This window comes from Aspergillus clavatus, genomic scaffold, assembly GCF_000002715.2.
Source record: "Aspergillus clavatus NRRL 1 1099423829800 genomic scaffold, whole genome shotgun sequence".
NCBI classification, from domain to species: Eukaryota; Fungi; Ascomycota; class Eurotiomycetes; order Eurotiales; family Aspergillaceae; genus Aspergillus; species Aspergillus clavatus.
The window spans coordinates 847,653-863,673 of record NW_001517099.1 but is presented as its reverse complement, the minus strand read 5'-3'; the positions used below and the strand labels follow the sequence as shown (position 1 = coordinate 863,673).

At 53.0% G+C, this 16,021-nt stretch overlaps 6 protein-coding genes across 6 annotated transcripts, besides 4 other annotated features; 3 read left to right on the top strand and 3 right to left on the bottom strand.

Annotated features, from left to right (window-relative positions):
• Positions 1-3,313: 3,313 nt before the first annotated feature.
• ACLA_048050 (putative short chain dehydrogenase) lies at positions 3,314-4,458 on the top strand (the record flags this gene model as incomplete). The annotated part of the gene is made up of 3 exons (XM_001271761.1): positions 3,314-3,526; positions 3,617-3,955; positions 4,147-4,458. The coding sequence occupies 3 exons, from the start codon at positions 3,314-3,316 to the stop codon at positions 4,456-4,458; spliced, it is 864 nt and encodes a 287-aa protein (XP_001271762.1).
• A 1,024-nt stretch (positions 4,459-5,482) lies between these two features.
• Positions 5,483-5,510: a microsatellite.
• Positions 5,484-5,510: a microsatellite.
• A 64-nt stretch (positions 5,511-5,574) lies between these two features.
• Positions 5,575-6,656, top strand: ACLA_048040 (dihydrodipicolinate synthase family protein; the record flags this gene model as incomplete). Its single annotated transcript, XM_001271760.1, has 3 exons — positions 5,575-5,713; positions 5,771-6,312; positions 6,381-6,656. The coding sequence occupies 3 exons, from the start codon at positions 5,575-5,577 to the stop codon at positions 6,654-6,656; spliced, it is 957 nt and encodes a 318-aa protein (XP_001271761.1).
• A 102-nt stretch (positions 6,657-6,758) lies between these two features.
• Positions 6,759-7,446, bottom strand: ACLA_048030 (uncharacterized protein; the record flags this gene model as incomplete). Its single annotated transcript, XM_001271759.1, has 2 exons — positions 6,759-7,168; positions 7,233-7,446. The coding sequence occupies 2 exons, from the start codon at positions 7,444-7,446 to the stop codon at positions 6,759-6,761; spliced, it is 624 nt and encodes a 207-aa protein (XP_001271760.1).
• Positions 7,447-7,834: 388 nt separating this feature from the next.
• Positions 7,835-8,897, bottom strand: ACLA_048020 (putative oligosaccharyltransferase subunit ribophorin II; the record flags this gene model as incomplete). Its single annotated transcript, XM_001271758.1, has 4 exons — positions 7,835-8,074; positions 8,132-8,416; positions 8,487-8,685; positions 8,752-8,897. The coding sequence occupies 4 exons, from the start codon at positions 8,895-8,897 to the stop codon at positions 7,835-7,837; spliced, it is 870 nt and encodes a 289-aa protein (XP_001271759.1).
• A 1,238-nt stretch (positions 8,898-10,135) lies between these two features.
• ACLA_048010 (putative GPI-anchored cell surface glycoprotein) lies at positions 10,136-12,634 on the top strand (the record flags this gene model as incomplete). Its single annotated transcript, XM_001271757.1, has 1 exon — positions 10,136-12,634. The coding sequence occupies one exon, from the start codon at positions 10,136-10,138 to the stop codon at positions 12,632-12,634; it is 2,499 nt and encodes an 832-aa protein (XP_001271758.1).
• A 320-nt stretch (positions 12,635-12,954) lies between these two features.
• Positions 12,955-12,984: a microsatellite.
• Positions 12,985-13,672: 688 nt separating this feature from the next.
• Positions 13,673-13,718: a microsatellite.
• An 810-nt stretch (positions 13,719-14,528) lies between these two features.
• ACLA_048000 (histidine phosphatase family protein) lies at positions 14,529-15,981 on the bottom strand (the record flags this gene model as incomplete). The annotated part of the gene is made up of 2 exons (XM_001271756.1): positions 14,529-15,879; positions 15,935-15,981. The coding sequence occupies 2 exons, from the start codon at positions 15,979-15,981 to the stop codon at positions 14,529-14,531; spliced, it is 1,398 nt and encodes a 465-aa protein (XP_001271757.1).
• Between the last annotated feature and the right edge of the window lie 40 nt (positions 15,982-16,021).

Sequence of the window (16,021 nt, the reverse complement as noted above, 5' to 3'; positions counted from 1 at the left end):
GAATAGCCACCCTCTCCAAAAACCACAAGCAGGGCTTTCGTCTTTGGATTCAGATCATCCGCGAACTTGGAAGCGCGTGCGAACGGCCGAAAACATGTAACCCTTACATACTCTTTCAAGTATACCAGTGACTGCTGGTTTCTGTGATGAAGAGGATCTGACGGATGCATTTCACCAGCTCGACTGCCTGTCACAGTCCAGCACGCCAAGAACTTGTAATCAAGGAATCCATCCTCCACTACAGACACACCATCTTCGATATTGGTCAATTTGGCTTTGATTGAGAATGCGGGAGATCCCACAAAGAACGTGGTAGTATTAGGTGTCGTGTCGATGACGGTAGCTCTCGACGTCAGCCAGATATGGTGCGCAGGAAGGCAGTGGTTACGATGAAGGTTGAGGGATGTATCCAACCCCAAGTTTAAGGGAAGTTGGAGATGCTTTTCTCCCCGTTCGATGTTTGTGAAGAATACTATTGCGAGTTAGTCTCCATTCGAAAATCAGCTTGGGTCAACTTACTTTAGGACATCCTAGACAGGAAGGGAGGCTATGCAGATGGACAGACGGAAGTCTACTTGCTGCAACTGTTCATAGGGAATAATGGGCGGTGATATATAGCAGGTGGTATTTGACACCCCCTGTTGGTCTGGCAGTCTCTATCACGCCCTGTAAGGATCGACTAGTTGAATCCTGTGGCTTTTTGTTTACCCCTATGTTAAGCAATGAGAATTGGGCTATATTCTGCCATGAGGCGCAGAAAGTGTCTCGCATTAAGACATAGAAGAACTCTCATATCGAGTATCAGCCGCACCACGCAAATTGGAGGATATGACGAAATCCCCTGCTATACAAGAGGGCACTATATATTTGGTTAATGAAGCTCACGACAAGGCAACACAATGAAATTCTGTTTGATAAAACAGACACGTACTTATTCTTTCCTGTACCAGCACTCGGACGAGCCAGGGAAAGGGGATATCTCTGGCGGGTTGTCAACTATTGTTGGTCTGCTGTCAGCTCCAGCAGGCTAAGGTTCTCTCGACAACGGAGGGATCATCCTAAGCCTGGACTGAGAATCACAAGTTAATAACCAACTAGTCTGGTCTGAAGTTGTTTGCATGATTATTGACTTGAAAATTCAGGAACAACATTGAGCAAAACGAATCAACAGTCGTCAATCTACTGAATATTACTTGTGTCTGAGAAACCACCTCAATACCTGAATCACCTCGATTGCTGTGAAGTCCTAGTCGATATCGACTATCTTTCCCAAGCCAAGTGGTCTCAACGACTTATCTTTCTCTGTTGAACGCTCCTGTGCACCACCCAGCTTGGCCCCGCAGGCCTTAAAAATTATGGATTGACAGTCAAGCGAAAATCCGCCGCAACCATATAGGCTTGGCCACGACGACCGAGCCATGGCAAATGTTGACTCCTCGCTAGCGATGCTAGATCATTAGGTCAGCTATGATCCGTCAACCTTGTCAAATCCAGCAGCTGGATTTGAAGGTTACACTTCCACTCTGGAAAGAACGAGGAAAATCCAAATTTAATCCCTGGAAAGCTCAGGGAGCTTTTGAACATGGTGAATAGACAGCTAACAGGCAGGCATCCCGAAGGGCTGGGAGAAAACCTCGAAATAACAACTCCCGACCCCGATGAATGACTCCGACGAGAATGCTAGGCATAGGACTCACCCCTTGTTCATCCTTGATCGAGTCTTTGCTAACCCAAAGATGATAAACTCTGGTTCAAGTGTATCAGTGGGGTAAGCATTGAGGTCAAGACCCCAGACTCATTGTGCCGTGGTCCGTGGAAGCATCCCGGAAGTCCCAAAAGGGTAATTAGCTACTTAGCTCCAGTGGGTTCGCCTCTTATGATTCTTCCCGAGCGATAACTAGCAAGTTAAGAATCAGATGGTCACACGGTCAGTTGAATTATTGATAGATGGCTAAATGAACAATTGAAGTTGCATGAAGTATTTCTTGTTATCATTTCCGATAGTGCGCAAATTGGACGTCGCAGGCCGATGGTCCGTTTGACCACAACCGTAAGGGCTGACCACAGTAGGACCACCAGTAATAATAAACTTGACGGCTAGACTTCGGGTAATTATAGTCTACGGGGTATCAGAAGGTGACAGGGAGCGCTTTCACTCATCCAAGGGTGTAGATACACTGTACAGCTGCATACTATTGACATTTGCAACCGTTGGCCCTGATCACGCTCTCTCCTGCATATGAACTAGATATCAAAGTCCAATGATCGTCGACGATTCGTGATCATCCAAATTCCAAAAGCATGTAGACTACCAGACGCGTGGAGTCTCTGTGGAATCTTCGAATATGGGGTATCTAGTATCTACAAACAGTTAAACACTAGTCTAGTCATTAGTTACTGTGAGACATCCCGCACAGCACTCCGCAACCTCAAGTCCCGAATCTGGCCTTCCAGAACTGCATAAGCCATGGCCTCGTGACCCCAAAGTCCAGACTGCCCCGGCTTCCGATGCGCAGACCCTGGGTTGCTTTTTTTTTTTTATTTGGATATTCTTAGAACGATGGCGTTCTTTGAAGTCCTCGGGTCGCCTCCGGTCCGGATTACCTGATTGGGATATCCGGGGTTCAGTGATAGTTGACCATCTGTTTGGCTGGAGTTTGGGGGGAAACAGCGTAGGTATGAGATCAAGCTGGGTCATGCATTGTTTCATTATGACTTGGGTATACTGATTGTTTTCATTTGCTCTCGTCTTGTCTTGGTTGTGGGTTACCGGTGATCAAGTGCTCTAGCAGTGGATATATGAGATACCTTGTTTAGAATTGTATGCTGTAAATAGTCTAGATTGATCCATGTTTATGGAGAACACACCATTGAAGAAGAGATCTAAGCGGTATCATGCAGGAAACATGAGTAGTCTACCTACCTAGCCTACTGAGGAACAGTGGAAATCCGCCTATGTGTTTACTCCATTCCCCGGGTCTGGACCGCATCCATCAACACTCCCTTGCGACGTTTTCTGGAGACTGATGGATAATTTCCATTCTCATCAGTAAATATGGCCGCTTTTTCCATATTTCGACTGCTCACATGAGTATCTCCATTGGGATGTGGGATTGTAGAGACCGTCGTACTACCCACCAGGACCCTCAGCATCGTAATGTATATAAGTAGCCTGAGATGCTTCAAGATCAGCCCTGATTCCTCTGATGCCTATCTCTTTATTCTACGCAACTCTTGACTTCACTGAAGCGATACTAAGCCCTTCGTACCTTTGTTCAGACCCCTCTTAAAAATCATATCTTCAAACACCATTATGTCTGTCTCCATCACCACCGACACTCCTATCGCCCCGGCTGCCAAACAGGCCGACCTCTGCCTGGGCTCCAAGTCCCGTATGCCTGAATTCAGCCTGGCTGGCAAGGTCGTCCTTGTGTCTGGTGCGGCGCGAGGACTTGGTCTGACGCAAGCCGAAGCCCTCCTGGAAGCCGGCGCAAAGGTGTACGGACTGGACCGTCTCGAAGAACCCGTATGTTTGCTCTTTCATCACTTTATTCTTTGTTGTTGTTGTTTCCCTTCATCGGCTTTTCTAACCATCCGGACCGTCGGTGATATCTAGTCCCCCGAGTTCTTCGAGATCCAGAAACGCGCCAAGGAAGAACTGGGCACGGAGCTACACTACCGTCGCATCGACGTGCGTGACACCGAACTGCTGGACCGGACGGTGGAGGAGATCGCCAATATCGAGGGCCGGATGGACGGGCTGGTTGCCGCGGCAGGCATCCAACAGGAGACCCCAGCCCTGGAGTACTCGGCCAAGGACGCAAACACCATGTTTGAGGTCAATGTGACGGGCGTGTTCATGACTTCCAAGGCGGTGGCCAAGCAGATGATTCGGTTTGGGAACGGAGGCAGCATTGCGCTAATTGCCAGTATGAGTGGTACTGTTGCGAATCGGGTACGTTTTTTTTTTTTTTTTCTTTCTTCATGTTCATGCAGCCCTGGTCCTTGTCCTGGCAACCAATGTTGTACAGAGATGCGTTGCTTTCGGGACATCCCCCGCTTTTGACTTGACTTTTCGTTCTGCGATTTATCCCCAGTTGCATCAACCATACAACATAACATGGTGATACTAACTACGACGACCAGGGTCTGATCTGTCCCGCTTACAACGCCAGCAAGGCCGCCGTTATCCAACTAGGCCGCAATCTCGCCATGGAGTGGGGTCAGTATGGCATCCGCGTCAACACCATCTCCCCCGGCTACATCGTCACGGCCATGGTCGAACAGCTCTTTGTTCAGTTCCCCGAGCGTCGCGACGAATGGCCCAAGCAGAACATGCTGGGCCGTCTGTCCACCCCGAACGAGTACCGTGGTGCCGCTGTGTTTCTGCTGAGCGACGCTAGCAGCTTCATGACCGGCAGCGATCTGCGCATGGACGGGGGTCACTCTGCCTGGTAGATGCTGCCTGTCAGTGTTGATGTTTTCTTTTCTTTTTGGTGTTTTATTTGTTGCATGGCGTTTCTGTTGGGAAATCAAGCGTGCTGTGATTTGCATTCGTGCGTCTTGTTGTACTTGTCTCACTCAGCGTACAAGAGCAGTATTTATTAATCCGTGGACAATTGAATCAATAGGCTAGAGCTCTCTCCGTAAGTATACAGAACTCTTGGATCCAATGGCCCAGTTTAACAAGACCCCGCTGGCCACGGAGTAACTCCGGATGTGATTCTTGATTCTGGGACATCGGGTTCAGTAACCGTCGTCACTAACTCGCTATTCTCAGTTGATTCTGGGGTATGTCGATCATATCCTTGGAATCCTCTTGGCTGAAGGTGGATAACGGCTCAGTCTATCTTATGCCAGGCACATTTTTCGTCAAGGTCTCTGCCGGCAGAGTCACCTATATCTCTCTCACTTCACCTATCCGAACTATTTCACCATCTATATAGTTGCTCTTCCAAGGTTCTGCTTCCATTGTTTTGCGTGTGACAGTATTCTGATAGAACTGGAAGCCATCCGAACGAACCTCGCACTCAGGCCAGCATAGACAGCAGAGGTGCAGTTTCAACTCTTCAGACAATAGCAACACGCCCAATGGCCGATACAGTTGGCAACAATTACTCAAAAACCCCAGTTGCAGATATTGCCTGTGCGAGTCTGGAAGTAGGAACAGCTATGGATTGTAGCATGGAATCAGTGCGATGCTGTTGAAATCGCTCGCGTTCAATAAATCGTAGGATCGAGATGCGCTGGAGGTGATATATCTACGTACAGGAAGTAACCAGAGCGATGATGGTACTGGACACTCACTCTCACTCCCGAACATGAGGTGAAGAGACTTGATCTGATCACTGATGCCCAACGTGTCAACTTTGCAGACATCCTTCGCTCGCTCAGAATGCCGAGATGAGGGGGAATGAACCTCGTGAAGTCTCATCTCGGCGAGCATCCGAAAGACTATATACCCCGGGCATGTCTGACATGGTATATATATATATATATATATATATATAAAACCAAGAAAGGCCGAGATCATTGCCCCCCATCAATCATATACAGCAGCACAGAGCCCTCAACATGCCATCAAACACAGTCTACCCAGGGGGCATCCACGTCCCCTCCCTGACCTTCTTCCAGGACAACCCGCGCCAGGACATCGACTGGGCCACCCAGGAGAAACACCTCACCTTTCTCATCCAGTCCGGTCTCCACGGCAGTACGTCTCCCTCAACCAACCCCCAAAGCCCATCCACCCACTAAACCCACACCACAGTCGTCCTCGCCGGCTCCAACGGCGAAGCCGTCACGCTCAGCACCGCCGAAAAAACCTCCCTCGTCAACCTCACCCGCACGCTCGCAACCCGCCTCAACCGCCCCTCGCTAACCATCACCCTCGGCTGCAGCGGCCAGGCCACCCGCGCCGTCATCGACGAGACCGTCGCCGCGCACCACGCCGGGGCAGACTTCGCCCTCGTCCTCGTCCCCAGCTACTTCCACTTCGCCATGGACGCGGGCGCCATACTCGCCTTCTTCACCGAGGTCGCAGACCACAGCCCCCTCCCCGTCATGCTATACAACTACCCCGGCGTCGCGGCCGGGCTGGACCTCGACTCCGAGATCCTGGTCGCGCTGAGCAGGCACCCCAATATCGCCGGCGTCAAGCTGACGTGCGGCGGGATCGGGAAGGTGCCGCGGGTGACGGCGGCGGCGGAGCCGCCGTTCGCCGTGCTCAGTGGGCAGATTGACTGGATGGGGCCGGCGATGGCGGTGGGGGCCATTGGGGCGATTACGGGGATGGCGAATTTGTATCCGCGGGTGAGTTTCTGTGCGAGGTTCATGTGGGCAATTTCTGGGAAGAAAATGGTAGCTGATGGTGATGGTAGACGTGTGTCGAGCTGTACGAGCTGTATAAGGCCGGGAAGACGCAGGAAGCTACGGAGCTGCAGTTGCAAGCCGCAACAGCCGAGTGGGCGTTCGCCAAGGGCGGCATCAATGGGAGCAAATGGGTCGTCGCGAAGATGCTGGGCTATCCGGAGACCAGCGCCGCGTGTCGAAGACCGTACCCTCTCTTCGCGGACGCCAGCAAACAGAAATGGATGCTCGAGCTGGCCGAGAAGCTGAAGCCTGTTGAGGAGGGACTGGCCTCCCGCGCCGCATAGAAGACCACCCCACTCACTCATATAGTACGCTGATGAATCAAAGACCTCGCTCCCATCACGAATAATAGTACACATTAGTATCAATAGTACCCAACAAATCATCTACCCAACCTCCCCCACAACCCCCTTCCTCCCCAAACGCTCCAACACCCCCTTCTTCAACCTCAACACCCCCTCAATCTCCCCCTCGCTCAACCCCTGCCGATCCCGCATCGTCAGCGCCTGCCGGATCGTAAACGCATCCAGGAACTCCCGCCCCGCAAACCCGGGCCGCCCGATCTCCTCCACCTCCGCCTCCGCGGCCGTCGCGATCTTCTGCCGCGCCGCCAGCACCAGGAGAGCCGGGTTCGTCGCCGTGGGAAAGACGGGTTGCTGGCCGGGCTGGGTGGTCGGGGCGCCGGCGGACCGCGGGTTGAAGGCGCTGGTGCGAGAGAAGGTTGGGTTAGGGGTGACGGGGCCGATGGAGCGGAGAGAAGCGGCGAAGTCAGGATCGCGGCCGTCGAGGTCGATGACTGTACTTATACTTAGCTTCTTGGAACCAACTGTGTTATGCCTGTTTTGAGAGTAGTTACGCACCTGATGATTTCACCGTCGATGCTTGTTCCCTGGGCTGTGGTGTTGGTGGAGGAGGCGGACTTCGGGGTGGTTGTGGTTGTCGTTGAGGCTGTCTTGTTTCTGTTTGAGGGCGTGGAGCAGCGGCCCTCGAGGCAGCGGATGGCTGTTTGGGATATTGCCGGCGCGAGGCCGTGCTTGCAGCCGACCGCGCGGGTTTGGATGCTGAGGCGCCCATTCCTGTGAGAGGGTGTGTCTGTTGTTGAGAGATGGGAATCGTTGAGAGTGTACGGAGTAGATAGTATAAGTCGAGTTGGAGATTTGGAGAGCTGGTGGAAGTTCTCTGAGACCCGCCGGACTAGCCCGACTGGGTCAATTGTTGTCGCCGCGCAAGTGACGTCAGGAAACTTCAACTAGATATAAACTCATCTACTAAAAGGGTAGAATTTTTCTGATGGACCAGATTAAAATTTTCATAGAGGTTTTGTAGTGACCGTGAATAGTGAGGTGATTGTAGTGTTACTATGTAAAGCTAGATGTAGTAGTATACCAGAACCAGCTCCGCTCCGTACTAGTACAAGCTTATCTCCCGTCCTCCGAGCGCAATATATCCAGTACTTGCGCATCTACCGCAGCCCAGCAAGACGTCTGCCCTGGACTTCTCCTAGAGCGCGGCTACCGCTGATGAACGCGACGACACTGGCAGCCGCAACGGCCGGAAGCACCTGGAAGAGGGTCCAGTGGGTGTAATAGAGGAAGAAGATCCACTCGATGATGAGCAGAGATCCCAGGAACACCGCATGGGCGGCGGGAGCCGCCTTGAAGGCAGTCGGCAGATGATTGAGGTTCACGCCAATGTAGAGCCACTACGAGACAAGTCAGAAACAGGCCATATCGATCCGTGGGGAGGGAAAAAAACTCACCAGGCCACCCAAGATTGGAAAGGCAGCCAGCACCATTCCAACAAAGGCCAAAGTCACGACAACGGGAGGACTCTGCGCATCGGCCTTGAAGATGTGGTGAATCTCGGGGAGTCGGCCGTATCGCGGGATTTCGACGGTCGGAAGCGGTTGGTCGGAGTTGCGGGCGACTCTCAGCTGGAAGGCAGCTTTATTGTATGCTTGAGCGCTGCCGAAGGAGCCGATGAGGAATCTGGCATCTAATGGCTCGGAGGCTGCGAGGAGTTGGACGGGGAGATCTTTCTGAGTCTAAAGGGCCGAATCGCGTTAGCTGTTGGGACCACTTCACCATCCTCAATTCACACCTGATTCAACTGACCAGCTCCAATCTGGATTTGCCATTGTCTTTGACGGTGAAGGGATATGAGATATCAAGGCCAGTTTTCGGGTCTTCGAGGAGAAGAAAGACTTGGTGGGCGCGTTTCGCAGAGCTTCCTTCTTCCGCGGTGAGGATCACCTTGAGGGTGTCGGAGCTCCCAAGAGCGATCGGCTTGGAAAGAGGCTTGTTGTCGGGGATTCTGCATCGTTATTGAGAATTAGTTCAATCCAATGGCTGCTTAAATCTGTCTGAAATGATTGAATACCGTTCTTTCAGTCCAGTTCCAACGCCTGCACCTTTGGTTTGAACTGACACGGTGGCATCAGTAAACCCCCACGAGGATGCCGCTGCGGTCGGGATTGCAGCCGAAGCCAACAGACAGAGCTGGAGGGCCGTGTTCCAGAGCTGCATTCTGAATTTTGACTGTAAGACCCCGAGGAGAGGATAAACACAGCAGCACAGAGTTGAGAGACACAAGTAATAGAGTGTCTGGAAAGCTGTTTGTTGTGTCAAGATTGGAGCTGCAGAATCGCGGAAGCGCTAACAATAACCTGCGGAGCTGCTGATAAGCGCCCTCCATACATACCTTACAGGGGTTTACAGTACTGCCCGTACATACGTAACTTGGGGCATCGACGTCCACCTGCTCGCCGCAAGCCCTAATTTCTTTCCCGGATTCTCGCAGTTTGGGCTGTCGGCCAAACACCTCACCATATCCTCGAACTCCTCGATCGCCTTCCGGCTTCTCTCGCCGCTGCAGCTATCTTCTGGCATCGTTGTTTTCATCGTTTATCGCTGCACTTTCCTCCGAGCATGTTTTTCCCCGCAGCTCTCTAATTACAGGGGTCCTTTTGCGCTTGCAAGTCGACCGAGTCGATCGCTATCCAACTCCTCGCCTCCGCTACACCGGCAGCCACCCAACGCTGCGACGTTCGATCTGGCTTGTTTCTACAATATTCGACCATCGATATTTATACTTTAGGACTATAAAGACTGAGGATACAAAGTTATTGGTAGGTGGATCTTCGGGTTGTTGGTCTACGATCTGTGCAGGATGCGGAGTGGCTATCTCTCCAACTGCTGTTACCAGTCGCCGTTGAAACCTGACATACTCTGGTCTGGAGCATTAACTGACATCTTCTGCGTATAGTTTTAGGGGCAGAAAAGATATAAGAAATTGTTCTTCGCGTGTCGAGGCGTCCTCATATCCTCATATCCGCTCCATTCCGACGCCTACCATCGCATTCCTCTTCTTCTAGACTTGCGACATCTGCATATCAAGAATCGATACTGGGTGTAGCAAAAGAGTGTTACGGAGACAGCCTCTGAACCTGTTCAAAAGTAAGCTTCTTGTTTGCGACGCGCACCGCATGCTGTCCGACCACCCATTAACTCGGTCGAGCTTTGGTCCTGCCCATGGTTAACACGCTGGATGCTGACGGCAAGTACAGTGGCCAAAAGGGCTTCTGCTGCTCAGGATGTCCCTCCCTTGGATTCTTCCTCTCTATTTGACACCGCTCTAGTAGGTATTCCGCCATTAACTGATCTTTCTCCTTATTTAACACTTCCCATAGAGAACCCACTCTCGACGTAGCTCTTCCCGTCCATCACAGAAGTCAACACGAGAACCTGAGTCAAATAGCGTCAAAATGGCCCAAACCTCTTATTCCCTTCCCCCAACCCCTCTCGCCTCTTCGTTTGATGAATCACTGTCTTCCACGAAGCGGTGCCATTCTCAGCATCCCCCAGGTGATCTCAAGACCCCACAGCCAGGTAAAACCAAGAATTCGACTCAGAAGCGAGATTCTATTGCTCCAGAGGTCAAGTCTGAGGTCAAGAAAAGCAACCACAAAAAGCCGGGACAACCAAATAGCCATAATCAAGACTCCCAGAAGCATGAACTGGCTACACCCATCTCCAACTCCAAGCGCAAGGCAAAGGCTCCACAGTCGCAGTCGAATTTGCGTACTCTACTTCTGAAAGATCCACAGAAGAAACGCAAGTCTCTTTCTACTACGACCGAGCTGCTAGGCAAACACAAGAACAAGCTAAAATCCAAGTCATCTATCGTCGCCTCGACTCCCATGCAGAACAGCCGGAAGGCGAGAAAGTCCATGCCTGCAACTCTCAACAATGCTACTGAGCATAAAAAGGAAGCGACCTCAGCTAAGCCTTCGAAAGCCTCGGCGTCCCGTGCTTCGACGCCGGCTCGCAGTCACCATAAATCGAAAACTGCATCTCAAGCTAGCATGAAGGCATGTAAGCCCGCTACCAACTCCATGGACCACTCTATTCCACAGCCCACCCCATCCATTACCACGAAGAAAGGGATTGGAGCGACCGAGTCTGCAACTGCCGCCGTCAAAGCCAGCGCACCTGCTCGTGACTCTACTGCAAAATCCCGCCGTCGGCGAGACCGCAAGTCTGCCGCAGCAATGCGCAAAATCATAGACTCAGCACAACAGACACCATCTCATACCACTCCTCTCCCTGGTCCAACCAATGATGCGGCTGAACCTCTTTCCCACACCCTGAACACCCGCAGCTCGCGAGCAAAAGCTGCCGCCGCCAAAATGTTGAACGTCGATAAAGCTCTGGACTCCCCGGTCCCTCTCATGGCCCTGAATGCTACTCCCCGCAATCGAGAAGTTGCTGACAGCGTCGATGGGACTCCCATGCAAGTCTATAGCGATGGCTTCCACTTTGACTACGCACCGGAGATGTACGGCAATGCCTTCGGCCTTGATGGCCAGGTGGACAGCTCAGGATCCCCCACTAGCCTGTCTACTGGCGCATCTGCTGCAGCTAGAGCCTCGACACGCGTCCGCAAGCCCACTATCAGGGCCTTGGAATCTTTGGAGTCGGAGCGCCAGTTCCGCCGGTCCAGGCCTCCGTCTAGCAAAGCCGACTCCACTTCTGGAGAGGTCATGGGACAGAGAAAGGGAGACGTGGCCCAGCAGGCCCCGCCAACCACGCAGACCTCGCATGTCCCATCTGCTGCTGAACAGCCTGATACGGCGACCATTGCTAGGCAGTTGTTTGATTTCGCGGCAGCGGCTGTATCTGCAGAAGATCCCGCGCTGGACGCAGGGCTTGAGGCGAAGATGGAGAGCCTGCGCCAGGAGTTCGAGGCGGAAAACCTGTCACAGATCCGACAAGAGGCGGGGTCCGGGGGAGAAAGTAGGCTAACCTCGAGCTTGCCATACATTTTGGATAATAGGAAAGTTTCTGAGCCTTGGACTGACGAGGATGGCTGGACACATACAGGTCTTCTTAACAAGTTTGGCGAGGAGTATGTTTTTGTCTCCTCCGACTATGAGTGGGTGCATCCCGCCAACACCTACGGGGACGACCAACTGCCGCAGCCGCCGGGGCGGTTCAGGACACGGGAGCAGGCGGAGAAGGACCGGGTCTTCGGATATCCTCCGCGCCTGGGGGAGCGCAATCTCCCCCGGCAAACGAGTTTCTTTCGTTTCGAAAACGTGGATGAGGAAAAGGCCAAGGTCAGGGCGCGAGATGCCGCCCGGCTGAGGGGCATCCCAGTGGACCGGACCATGTCAGTCGCAGACATCGAGGCGCTGATCACACAGCACGACAGTACAGGGCAAAAAGAAATCTCGAAGGAGGTGGAAAAGCCCGTCGGTAGCACGCGCAAGCGAAGGCGCACGGAGCCTGCTAAGGATTCCTCAGAGACCAGCTCAGGCTCCAAACGGCGGCGCACCAATCCTCCTGCTATCGCTGCTACCGCTGTTGCCGCCGCTGCCGAAAAGCCAACTCTCAAGATTAAGTTTCGGTTTTCCAACCCCGAAAAGGCAGCGGCGGTAGCGGCGATTATCGCGGGAGCGGATCAACCGACCAGTCTCTCGAAGAAGCGCCGTTTCTCCGACACCAATGGAGCCATGGCCGCGACCGAATCACCAAAGAAGTGCAAGCCCTCGCCGGAGCCAGCTAGTCCGGCCAACCAGGCCTTGGCACTGACTCCTAGTGGTCGCCCGCGGCGTCGTGCCGCAGCGGCTCTGATGGCGGACTTTCAGAGCCATGCGGAGGAGAGAGCATCTCGGGCTCAAGCCCGCAAGTCAGCCGTCGGTATCTCAGGGAAACCGGGGGAAGCCCAGGTTCAATTGGAGGAGGGTCTCAAGAGTGTCTAACCGGTTGCCACTTTTTTTTCCATCGGTAGTCACTCAGATGACACCAGAGCAGTGTCTCAAATTACAATCACCATATCATCTGTCTTATAACGTCTTCGCTTCAGGGTTTCACCAGATGCGGCTGCCTTGAGTTTGGATACACCACTTACAGACATTCCCGTCCCATTGTTCTCTAGGTCAGCTGGTCTGGCGTCCTTCCAGATTTCCATATTGGGATATGCGTTACTCCTACTTTACGCTTCATCGCCACTTTTCGTCTCCTCCATACCATTTCATCTGTTCTTTTCCTCTCCGATATCCCTGCTTGATTGTATCCGCCATCTTCTCTTCTCTTATTTTCTCTTCTCTTCGCGACACCATTGCCTCTACATCTTTAATCAAGCCTGTTTTGTACACAGCGGGGCGTCCGGACCGGTCTTCAGCATCAAAGCATAGCGCAAACACATCTAGTGGAAAAAATCGGTTGCATTCTGTTCTGTCATTTTCTCTCCCAGCGTTTTTGTTTCAGCATCTACTTTTTTTTGTCTTCCTCTTCTTTTCCCCTTCCAATTTCGTCCCTCTGCGGGTGTGGTCAAGGTGACTGGGCCGAGCTTGACGCAGCGGACCTCCCCTAGCCAGCAACCCTGCGGATTTTTTTTTTTTATTATTCTAGAACTAACACTCGAGGTGTGAGGTGCCATTGGCAGATATGTATTCTTATTTTTTTCCCTTTGTTTCAGTCTGTACGATGGCAGGGGAGGGGATGTTATTGCATTAGATCCGGCGCAAGCAACGGGTCGATACTGATAGAAGCGTGATAAAGCGTGTGCTATTAACGGGGTAATAAATTCGGTGAATTTAGTATATCACTACTGGTTTCTCACTCTTCAACTCAGCTGTAGACAATATTTCCGTAGTCAATACGGCAGTAGTTCCATTCTATAGATACGTGCCTCAGGCCCCAAGGCCCCAAGGCCAACTTTTTTCCACGCCCCTTCAACATCCTTCCTTTACCTTACCTTACTTTACCCTACTCACTACTACTCACTCACAACCCACTCTATCCTCTATCTATCTATCTATCTACCAATCTACCTACCTCTCTCTCCTCCTCAATCCACTACCCCCATAGATCAAGATCAACATAAAGAAAAGAAAAAAAAAAGAAAAAAAACAAAGATAAGTAAAAAATGCCCACCCCCCAACCCCGCGTGGTCATCGACCCCCAAACCCCCTCAGAGCGTCAACGACGACGAGCCGCCGCCGCCGCCGCCGGTCGCGGTCACGGGCGCAGTCCAGCTGTGACAGACATCCGACAGACGCGGGAATACAAAGTCGCCGCGAGGAGGTAAGCAAGGCTTCTACCCTTACCCCTACCCCTACCTGCCCCTGGTGAATTGGTGGATTGGTGGATTGGTGATGAAGGATGCTGATGCGGGAGGCCCGGGGGGGGAGGGGAATAGGTGGTTATCAACGATCGTGGCGCTGCCGATATTGATGTATACGTCGTGGGTGTTGTATGATCGGGGTATGTATTTGTGATTTCTTATTCCTTGTTTCTGATGACTATGCTTGTTTTTTTTTTTTCTTGGTGGTTGGTTTCGTGGTGGGTGTGTGGGCTGATTGATGGGTGGGCAGCGTATGGGAATAGTCAGCCGAAGAGGTTGGTGAAGAGGTCGGGGGATGGTGAGGAGAAGGGGTTGGAGAAGGGGGAGTGAATGAATGAGTGTAAATCAACCAAGGGTGGGATGTTCTTGTATACTAGATGCTGCTATCACTACTGCCGTGTGCAATTGAGATTGATTTCTAGACGGAAATTGTTTTTTTCAAAAAAGGATATGATCATAAGATGAGATACTCAGAAAACCAATGCATCATGCATCCCCCCCCCCTCCAGCAGAACCCCCCCCCCTGTCTAAGCAAAACACTGGGCCCAGTTGCCTCCAGAGCGGGCAAAGCTCTGGCTCTTCACAAATTTATCCAGCTTGCAGCGGCCGTGCTTGTCAGCGTTGCAGCCATGCAGCGGCACGACCCGGTCGTTGATGATGGCGCGGACAAGAGGCTGCTTCTCGCCCTTGCACTGCATCTGCTCGAAGTAGGCGCGGGCGGCAAAGGGCACGAGCCAGGCGGCGGAGTAGCCGTCGGACTCCTTGGTGGACTCGACGGAGGTCTTGGACAGGAGCTCGGTGCTGTTGTACAGGCCGAGGGCGAAGAAGATGGAGACCATGGTGTTGTCGTGGGAGAAATCGGCGTAGATGGTGTGGTTCAGGGGGAAGGTGGCCGGGTTGGAGTCCAGGGTGGTGTTGACGGAGGTGTGGTCCTGCACGGGGGTCTGGGTCATGCGCGCGAGGAGCTCGTTGACGAAGCCGATGCCCTGATCGGGGCCGAGCGGGTGGCCGGCGCCGTAGCCGTAGTACTTGTCCAGGGACTGCTTGTAGTCGTACTGCAGCCACTCCTTGTGGGTGAACAGGTTGCAGAAGGGCGACAGCTGGCTGCCGTCGGCGGTGCGCGCCACGGTGTCGAAGGAGCACATGTCCATGAGGCTGACGACGTCCCCGTCCTTCAGCTTCACACCGGGCAGGTTCTTCTCCAGGCGGGCACGGATGGGCGGCACGAACAGGGCCACGAAGCTGTCCACGATCGCGTCGCCGGACTCATCCTTCTCGAACTTGGTGCAGACGCCGTGGTCCAGGGTGTTGTTGAAGGTCTCGCCTTCGGGGATGATCACGCTGATGACGGGCGCGGCCTGCTTCTTGGCCTTGGGGTCCGCCTCCTTGGTCTTCTGGAAGCCCTGGATGAAGCGCTCGCCGGAGAGGATGACGCGGCCGGAGTCGGCGGCGCGAACAAAGGGCACCGCCTTGCGGGCCAACGACTTGTACTTCTGGTAGAACTTGATGCCGGAGTTGACCATCTGCTGCTCGCCAAAGGGCGTGAGGTCGTCCGCGCCGAGGGTGTACTCGTACGTCTTCAGGAACTGGTAGCCGCCCTTGAGCTCCGTGGCATTGGCCTTGATCGCTTTCACCAGCTTCTTGTACTTGGCGCTCTTGCTAGCGGTGGGGAACCGCGCGGCATGGCGCGACAGCACCTGCACAAAGGTGACCTCGCAGTCATCCGGCACATCGCTGGAGTCGGCCCGCTCCTCATCCAGGGAGAAGTAGGGCGAGTACTGACCCCACAGATGGGAGATCTTGGGAGAGCACTGATACCCTTCCTCGGGGGTATCGCATGCCTTGGTCTGGGCGTGCTGACGAGGCACCGCCGACACTCTGCATCAGATTTAGCACCATCATCATATCCCGAGCAAAGCAAGCAAAAACTCACCCGGCCAGAAGATACGACACCGAGAGCAGAAACGCAAAAGTACCCATGATGCCGACAAGTGATGATCGCTGTCCCGTACACAAGCGT